The 9788-nt window shown below is 41.7% G+C and overlaps 1 protein-coding gene across 1 annotated transcript; it reads left to right on the top strand.

The window, feature by feature from the left end:
- Window positions 1–256: 256 nt before the first annotated feature.
- On the top strand, window positions 257–4804 carry LOC135637883 (synaptotagmin-2-like). The gene is made up of 12 exons (XM_065150750.1): window positions 257–731; window positions 1576–1674; window positions 1771–1821; window positions 1938–2061; window positions 2232–2350; window positions 2448–2549; window positions 2652–2726; window positions 2907–2983; window positions 3103–3349; window positions 3439–3792; window positions 3903–4031; window positions 4582–4804. Exons 1-12 carry the CDS (start codon window positions 621–623, stop codon window positions 4708–4710), a joined length of 1617 nt encoding a protein of 538 aa, XP_065006822.1. The 5' UTR covers window positions 257–620; the 3' UTR covers window positions 4711–4804.
- The last annotated feature ends 4984 nt before the right edge of the window (window positions 4805–9788 follow it).

The following is a 9788-nucleotide window of genomic DNA, read 5'->3' as shown; positions in this document are numbered from 1 at the left end:
AATGTAAAGGACTCCATTTCCACCCGGGAAATGGAGGGTCCGTTTGACCCAAACGTGTCCACGCCACCGTCCTTCCCTACTCCGGTCATCTTTTAGTGCGGAGAAAGCATGGCATCCCTCCACGACACCCAACGGAAGTAACCGTAACCGTTCACCAGACATCACAAAGTTCTGTACGTAAATTTGGTGCAGAATAGTGACACTTTGCAGATAAATGGGTGGATTCGGGAGTCGAGAGAATAAAACAAGTGTGCGGTGGTGACTGTAACGGGCAGTGGTTTCCGAGCTCCATGCAGCAGCAGGGCGTTACCGACGACACAGGCGCGTGCACACACGCTGCTCTTCCCTCTTTTACGGCTGCCACTAATTCCCGCTCGGCGTCGGAAACGTAGATCTTCTCTGCATCCTATTCTCTCCTCTCCCTTTCTCCCGACTGTTTCTTGGTCGGAGTCTTCCTCTTCTCGATTGCTTGGTTCGGATCGGAGGGGAAGGAGATTTAGGTGATTCGGTGATCACAGTGCGGAAAGGTGGGGTTTTTTTCCCCTTTTCTTTCTTTCGTTCTGCTTTGAGCGTTCCTTCGCGCCTCCGCGTCCGTTGAGCGTCTGTAGAAGATATCGGAGATGGGATTCTTCAGCTCCGTGCTAGGTTTCTTCGGCTTCGGAATTGGGATCGCCGTCGGGCTGGTCATCGGTTACTACCTCTTCATCTACTTCCAGCCCACGGATGTCAAGGTATGATTTTGATATTTCTCCGCTCTTTGAGGGTGGCCATTTTGGCGGTTCTTCACGTTTTCTCGATCGATTGACTTCTTCTTCTCGAGAGGATTTGTTGCCGCTGCGAATTGTGGCAGTTTGTTCCTTTTTTTTTTTTTTTGTTTCACCTTAGCAGATCAAGAGCGCTGGAGAATTGTTTTAGCTTTCCCTTTTTATGATAGAAAAGAAATCCCTCTCTAATCTTTTCGAATTTACCCAGAAATTTGGATCATATAATTTCCTCTGATGCTTTTGCCACCGCCGTTAAAGTATTGTATTGTATTATGGCGGCATAGTTCGGCTTCGTGATATGCTGCTGCTTATAATGTGAGAACATCCATGACCCACCCCCTTTAGGGGATCTTAGTCGATGTCCTTGCATGATCCTTGTTATGTGATATGCTGCTGCTTATAATGTGAGAACATCCATGACCCACCCCCTTTAGGGGATCTTAGTCGATGTCCTTGCATGATCCTTGTTATGCGATATGCTGCTGCTTATAATGTGAGAACATCCATGACCCACCCCCTTTAGGGGATCTTAGTCGATGTCCTTGCATGATCCTTGTTATGCCCCCCCCCCCCCCCCCCGCCAATAGATAATACCCATACATTGGAGTTTAAGAATCGCATGATGTATCTTCAGATCGTCCAAATAAATCTAAGAGTTGTGGTTAATTTATGCGTCTTCAGATCATCCAAATTGCAGCGCAAGGACATTTTTTGCTTTGTCGATCAACATCACAATATTATTATTTTCTGGTAGACTAGATGTTACCTTTTTGTCATCCTGGTAATGAATGGTAAGAACATACGCACTCAGGATCCTGAAATCCGACCGCTATTTGAACAAGATGCAAAATCACTGGAGCACATGTTTCCTGAAATTCCTGTGTGGGTGAAAAATCCAGACTTCGATCGAGTAAGAAACACCATTTCTCTCCGATTCTGGTTCATGTTTATGATGTGTGTCGTAAGTCTACAGAAAACTAAACTTGTTTTGATTTTGTCCTCGAAGATCGACTGGCTAAACAAGTTTCTCGAGCATATGTGGCCGTATCTCGACAAGGTGACTACTCTTTGGAATCTCAGCAAATTCCTCGAGTATTTGGAGGACCCAATGGCAGCTCCTCGAGTTGGTTCTCTTCTTTCGATTCCGTGCTTACCTAAACAGTCGTTGTGCAGGCAATATGCAAAACTGCGAAAGAGATCGCAAAACCAATTATCGCTGAGAACACTGCCAAGTTCAAGATGGAGTCGGTTGAATTCGAAACCCTCACATTAGGCACTCTGCCACCTACTTTTCAAGGTTAGTGGTCCTCTCATTTTTACTCGACTGTTGTAAGCTAAGCTAACTCAGTCCCCTTTTCTGCTAATATCAGACATTTTGACAGTGATCTCAGAATCTCTCTCTAGAAATACGTAACCTATTTTTCTCCGGTCATATGAAATCTGACACATGAGGAGGATATGTTGCAGGAATGAAAGTTTACACCACGGACGAAAAGGAACTAATCATGGAACCATCACTCAAATGGGCTGGAAATCCTAACGTCACTGTCGTGGTCAAGGCATTCGGACTAAAAGCAAGCGCACAGGTTTGGGTATTCGATGTCCATTTTTGTAAGAAAAAAATAGAAGCTAAATTTTTTTCTTAAGCATGCACATTTTTCCCAAATTTCCAAGTCTTTTCAGGTAATAGACTTACAAGTCTTTGCTATACCACGCATCACATTGAAGCCACTCGTCCCCAATTTCCCTTGTTTTGCAAAGATCCTTGTATCGCTCATGGAGAAGGTGAACCACAAGTAGCGACTCACGTTTGATGAATTTTTTACTACGAGCTCTGGTCAGTCAGTCAGTCAGTCACTGCCCCAACCATATTTTCATCTCTTGCAGCCACATGTTGATTTTGGATTGAAGCTTCTGGGAGCCGATCTTATGTCGATACCTGGTCTTTACAGATTTGTTCAGGTGTCATCGCTGTTCCTGACGAGTCCATAAACGTTAGATTATTCCTATGCCATATATACTGCCTATGCATCTGTCGTTGGAGATAATAGATACGTTGTTTATTCAGGTTGGCTGTTTATGCCTTTTTTTTTTGATCTATTTCCTCTGTTTCTGATGTTGTACATTTTTTGTCCTCTGCAGGAGACGATTAAGAAACAGGTCGCCAACATGTATCTATGGCCTAAAACACTGCAAGTGGCAATTATGGACCCAACGCGGTGGGGGTTTGCAAGATTTTACTTGCTATTATACCATTATTATCTATCTATCTATCTATCTATCTATCTATCTTCACATTTCAAACTCACTAGTCTTACGAAGCATCTTCGATGCGCAGAGCTCTGAAGAAGCCAACTGGTATTCTAAATGTGACTGTCGTCCGGGCATATAAACTGAAGAAAAAAGATCTGTTGGGTAAGTCTGATCCATACGTAAAACTAAAGCTTGCAGACGACAATCTTCCATCAAAGAAAACCACCGTGAAGCGTAGCAACCTGAACCCTGAGTGGAACGAGGAATTCAAGTTGGTCGTCAAGGAACCAGAATCTCAAGCTCTGGAGCTCAGCGTCTATGACTGGGAACAGGTATTGCCTCTTTAACTATCGGGAGTTGTAGTGGTGTAATGTTTTGGTCTGTACGTGCTGATCGATACGAATGCATTCTTCCCCTCTAGGTTGGAAAACATGATAAGATGGGCGTGAATTCTATCCCGTTGAAGGATCTTACCCCTGACGAGACTAAATCTCTAACGCTGGAGTTGCTAAAAAATCTGGATCCCAATGATCCTCAAAACGACAAGTCGCGTGGACAGATCGTTCTCGAGGTCACATATAGGCCTTTCAAGGAAGGGGAGGTCGCCAACGACATCAGCGAGGATGAAGGTGAGATCGAAAAGCCTCCTGAAGGCACTCCCGCAGGTGGTGGTTTGCTCGTGGTTATCGTACACGAAGCTCAAGATCTCGAGGGGAAGCACCATACCAATCCCTATGTCCGGATCCTTTTCAGAGGAGAGGAGAAGAAGACCAAGGTAAGTCGAGGATCAAGGGTGATGTAGCCTCACGTTCTATCGAGCTTTCGTCATGAACGACGCTCCACATCGAGAATGCACGAGGTGACTTGTCGTTGCGATCGGTGCAGTGCCTCAAGAAGAACAGAGATCCACGATGGGAAGAGGAGTTCCAGTACATGTGCGAGGAGCCACCCACAAATGATAAGATGCATGTGGAGGTTCTTAGTAAGCCCCCAAGCATTGGAATCCACTCTAAGGTACGAGTACTATAACTTTAATTTTCTGCATTCAATTGTTTTGTTGGTCTGTTGCATCGATGCAGTCAGTATGTATCTTATCTGCTTCGTTATGGTATTTAATATGTTCTTTTTGCAAATAGTTAATCCATTTAATTGGTGGATTGATAAATTGCCATGAAATTTATGTGAGCTTATTTCATGCTTCTTATGATCTTCACATGTAACTAACTAATTACTTTAGCTCCATATTGGTGGTGTGGGTAAAGATTTAATTGAATTATAAGGACTTCATGGATGTGTTGTTGTTGTTGACTTGAGTTTGATCACTTTGGATCAGTAGATTAGCCTCAATAATAAGTTAATGAAAATATGAGAGAAGTATTAATTTTTGACTAGGAAATCTTCATGGACCTCGTCGGATGCCCTCTCTATTTGTGGGAGTGACTTGACTATATTGCTCTTGCATGCTTACTAATTGCCATGTTGATCTTTCTTTCTTAATAATCAATCGATAGGCATTATTAATTGCTTGATGCTTGCTTCTGGAGACTTACATCGAAGTCCTCAGGAAATGCTGGGATATGTGGTCATCAACGTTGCAGATGCCGTCACCAATAAGAGAATCAATGAGAAATATCATCTTATTGACTCCAGAAATGGCCGCATTCAAGTCGAGCTTCAGTGGAGGAGTTCATAATCTAGGAGGTGATGAATTATTGGACAAGAATTCGTTTATCTTCTTCTACGAATCTGTTCGTTTCTGTTCTGTTCTTGCATCTGAAATTTTCCTAAGGTCTTTGGAGTGTGGTGTAAGCACACATTGTTTTATAATATGGGTGGGTATCAAAAAATGCTCGTGTATCGTCAGATTTTTATCAAGCAGATTTAGTTAAGGAAGAGGCTTAAGTATGAGAGGTTGCTGCACGGAAAGATAAAACTAACGCACACAAGCAAGCGATGGTAATCACACATCGGGCGCAGTTTTTTTTTAGCTTTCTTGTCTATGGTTCGATGACGAGTCACAAGCCATTCCTCGTGCGTAGGTACACGGCTGACGACTCAGATTTCCCTCAAATCTTATAGCAAATCCAATTGACAATTTGATATATATATATATTTGTATATATATATAACAATTCAATTTTGTTTTGCAATAGTCAGAAGAAGCAGCACAAGATGGTGTGGTGTGTCCTTGGAATGATGAAGTGGATGGTCAAAACACGTACCGCCTCATAATACCCATGTTTTAAATTAAAAATTGCATTGTGTTTGTGTTGGATCTGTGTCGACTCTTTTTCTAAAAGTTGCATGGTGTGTTCTTCGAATGATTCCAAGTGATGGCCAAGCTGCTGATCCTTGTCCAAAAATATTGAACTCTAAGAGCTAGCAAGAACTGTAATGATTTTTGTTTTCGAAAAACAGAAAAGCTTGTACTACTATATCACCCAAGTATCAAAGATGCCCCTGGAATCATAGGGGAACACAAAATCCAACCGAGAGGGGCGAGTCTCCTCTCTAAACAAACAAACAAAAATAGATGCTTCTTACTCCCTAGCAAATCTAGGCAGTCGATTGACCGTCTTAGTTTTGTTCTCTGAAGAAGACATGAGAGAGTTTGAATCCGTCAAATATGAACAATGTTGATCAAATACTTTGGACAATATTTTGCACAACCCAAAGCACAAGAGTCTTTTTCTACAGCATCCTGACGAGAACAAAAAGAGTTTGATTCAAAATAAAATTTCTAAAGCCATCAGCTACCACCATTTCTATATCCTGATCATGTTAGGATCTTAACAATAGAATTTTGTAACAAATTTTAACCATAAAATTTGATTAAAAAAACACGTATGATACCATCAATTATATGAAGTACGAGTAAAAAACTAAACGAGTGATCACGTGCAAAAGTTACATAAAGAGAAAAGATACAAAGTGACTTATAATGATTCGATCTTTTTGACATACGCCCACTATTAATTCTTCTTTCCTCGAGATCATCCGCTTTCACTATCAATCTTTCTTTGTTTTACAACATCAACGATCTTTGTTTCAACTTTCTCTTTTTTTACACTGGGAAAAGAACACTTATGCTCACTCTTTTATAAGAGACTTTATCTCACCTCTAGCGTTTATAAGAACACAAGAGAGTGGAGACTCAAACAATACTTTAAGAGAGAGCTATAATACTTCATAATATCAGCGATTAATACTTCATTAACTAAATCTGAGTGAGACATTTATATCCCCAAAAGGCTTTCAAAATAGAATAAAAAATTAAAATTCCTAATATTTTAGGATGCAAGCAATATTATTATCGATTTTGGATGATACTACCATATTAATCTTTGAAATGGAGTTGCAATATTAGACTCCCATGGTACTTTCATCCGAATTTTTGATATAAGCCGAAATACTAAATTTTTGTGGTACTACCATTATAATTTTTTGTATATACTCGTATTACTAGACATAGATGATTCTACCATTATAATTTTTAATACAATACCATAGAACTTGACTTTAGTGGTATCATAAGTAGTATCATTGTTAGCCTAGGTAGTTTAATTCATGTGTTTGGCCTTTAAATAACCCAAATTTAGCTCAACTTTAAGCCCAAGAGTTTATAATTGAGCTTTGTTTCAACCTAATATGGACTTAAATTAACCCAAAATTATCTTGATAAGACCTTGACTTATGAACCACTCATCTAGCATATCTTCAAAACTTTTAGCATGTTGTTCACTCTTTTGAAATGTCCTATGATCTTTTCGCACTTGGGGTCGAACCTCCGACACATTGCCCTATCCTTCGATATATCACTCAATCCTTCAGCACATCGACTTCACAACTATTAGGATCAAGAACGACACTAAGAGGGGGGAGTGAATTAGTGCAGTGGATAAAATCATCGGTTTAAAAAATTCTTTGTTTGATAAAACCAATATCGGAAAGATAACTTCAAATCTCGTTTGTAAGTGTAAAAGCAGTAAGCAGGTAAGGCAGTTTGTAGTAAAGATAAATTACACGAATAGAAATGCATAAGTTTTATAGTGACCTACATCCACTCTTGATTCCTCTTCCGTCGAGGCCACTGGCATCCACTAACGATATTCCTTCAATGGGTGAAGATCAACTATCCTTGTAACTCGATTTTCCTTTTGACATGTTTAGGAGAGAACGTTTACAACCCCCTTTACTCCTATCTTAAACAAGACTAACACTTAGAGCTTGAGAGGAGTTCTCACAAGATTACAATAGTGTTTTTGTTTCTTTTTGCTCTCAATTCTTGTGTATACTAACCAAGGATGAGAGGGGTATTTATAGGCCTCAAGTAGATTCAAATTTGAAGCCTAAAAGTGTCTCATCCTCGGTTTTTGGGGTATTGGCTTTCATGGCCTTAGTTGGAATTGCTTAAGGCGTGAGGCACCCTTGCGGCCAAGACGCGAACTTAGCTTACGTTGCCTAAGTCGTGAGGCACCCTTGCATCAAAGACACAAACTTAGCTTGCCTTGCCTAAGTCTTGCTTTGCCCTTGCAATATTACTCTGCAAAGATCAACCCACTTGCAACCTCTCGCACGTCCCGAAGGACTTGTAAAAGAGAAAGTTGATTAGTTCAAAAGAACGAGCGACGGACAAGTCCCGACATCTCGCGAAAGGGGGAAGCATTATAAGCAATTTAGCGAGCATCTTACGTGCACAAGAGAAAAGAGGGAGAGGGGGAAAACAAGGACTTTAGAGGATTAAACGAATAACTGTAAGTCAACAAGCAGCTACTTGTTGAATCTCGGATTTTGATGATGAAACTAATTGATTGTGTTTAGATGTTTAACTACATTTTGAGTAATGCAGGTCTACTCGATCAGGATTAGACAGTTGACGCAGGAGGAATTGACGTTGCACCGGAGGAGATCACGTCAGGATATTGGACGGTAGAAGGCTTCGGACGTCGGGCATTGGGCCAAGGAGAACGGAATTGCACCAAGGATATTGGGATTACGGAGGTCAACCGCCGATTGGGCAACAAGCCGCAAGAGAGGACGATGCATTGAAGAATCGGACGAAGCGCCAACTAATGACGTGCCGGGCAACAGAATGTCAATTCGCGTTGTAATAATTATCTAAATCGGAGTAGAGTTTTAGTTTTTGTGTGCAGGAATAACTACAATAATGACAAAGACATAAAGCGAAACAAAGTGTCGGAGTCAAGCACGAAGGATTCATTGGGAGTTTGAGAGTTCGACGGAAGTTCGAAGGTTCATTGGGAATGCTGCCGGAACCAGCCAAGAATAAGTAGGGAGCTTGCCGAAGGGTTTTTCGGAAGCTCGCCGGAAGGTTCATTGGAAGTTCGTGGAGCTCGCCGAGAAAGATCGAAGCTTGCCGAGAAGCTCGTTGGAACTCACCAAGATCAAATCGTGAAGTCTAGGAGCTTGCTGGGAGTCCGCAGAATGGTTTCCGAAAGGTTATCGGAAGACTGTCGAAAGTTCGCTGGAAGCTCGCCGGAAGAAGTCTTGACTTATGGACTTTGTAATAGCTTAAAAAATATATTTAAATTCGTAGTTAGCATGTTAATTAGGGTTAGGATTAGGTATTAATCCTATAACCCAAGTAGGAGCCAATTGGGCCCGAATTCGGACTAGTTTGGGCCAAGTTTGGAGCCTAACTAGTGAGCTGAAACACAGTAGGCAGTGGCACCACCCAGAATCCGAGAATTGTGCGGTGGCACCGCTGGACTGAGCGGTGGCACCGCCACCGACAGGCGGTAGCACCGCCAACCTCGGAAACCCAAGAGAATTCAAATTTTGGAGCCCAAATTTGAATCCTCTTGGGGCTTATAAATACCCCTCTATTCTCAGTTGAGATTACAACCTTTGAGAAGAAAGAGAGTGAGCCAAAAGTCTTAGCAAAGTCTTTAGCAAGTTTTTGTCTTCAATTGCTTTGAGTGTTCACCTCCTTCTTTCTATTCAAAAATTTGTAAGAGTGTGAACCACTTGTAAAAGGTTGTAAGAGAGGTATTAGTCCTTCCCCTACAAGAGATTTGCTAGTGGAAGTTGGGAGCCTCTTCGAAGAAGGCTTCGCAAGTGGATGTAGGTCATTTTGACCGAACCACTTTAAAAACTACTACGTTATCTGGTTTGCATCCTACTCTTGCCATTTATATACTGCAAACTTCTCTACTTAGTCACTACACTTCCATACGTTTCAAAGTTATCAAGCTTCCAAATCGGTTTCCATTGATATTATTTTTTATCGTACTAAAGATTTTTCCAAAACTGAAGTTTTAATCCGTTGCACTAATTCACCCCCCCCCCCCCCCTCTTAGTGCCGCTCCGATCCTAACACTACTCACTAGGTGCCAATCGTGACAACAAGTTTTCGTCAAGGTAACATGCAAACTTACGAAAGGTTGTTCAATGCCCGACACTATACCGAAGCCCCATCTAGCTTTGTGCCACTCGGGGGATTCTAAGGGGCTAAGATGGCTGACGTTTTGGTGAGCGGAAGCGGACTATAGAAAATAGCCTATGGCACACGAAAACGGAGTTGTTTTGGGGCTGTTTTGCTCGGTTCGGTGAGCGGTCGCTTTATAGCGCAACTTACATTTTTTACAAGAAAAATGACTCAAAACCAAGGCAAAACATGTTGCCAAGCTACTGTACATGTAGATGAGAGCGACAAACGGTTTGTTGAACGGAGTTGTTGTGAGTATCCGACAACTATTCGTGACATTCTCTCCCACTTAAACTGTCGATGCCCTCATCGACGCTTGTTGG

The sequence above is a fragment of the Musa acuminata genome, chromosome BXJ3-5 (assembly GCF_036884655.1).
Source record: "Musa acuminata AAA Group cultivar baxijiao chromosome BXJ3-5, Cavendish_Baxijiao_AAA, whole genome shotgun sequence".
Lineage (NCBI taxonomy): Eukaryota > Viridiplantae > Streptophyta > Magnoliopsida > Zingiberales > Musaceae > Musa > Musa acuminata.
The sequence above is the reverse complement of the archived record's forward strand: the minus strand, read 5'-3'. Positions and strand labels throughout refer to the sequence as shown.

Excerpts from the sequence above, each read along its gene's own strand:
- LOC135637883 (XM_065150750.1), top strand. The coding sequence starts at position 621 with ATGGGATTCTTCAGCTCCGTGCTAGGTTTCTTCGGCTTCGGAATTGGG. Across the intron at positions 2,550-2,651 it reads TTGTATCGCTCATGGAGAAG|CCACATGTTGATTTTGGATT; the intron begins GTGAACCACAAG and ends CATCTCTTGCAG. Across the intron at positions 4,032-4,581 it reads GCATTGGAATCCACTCTAAG|GAAATGCTGGGATATGTGGT; the intron begins GTACGAGTACTA and ends CGAAGTCCTCAG.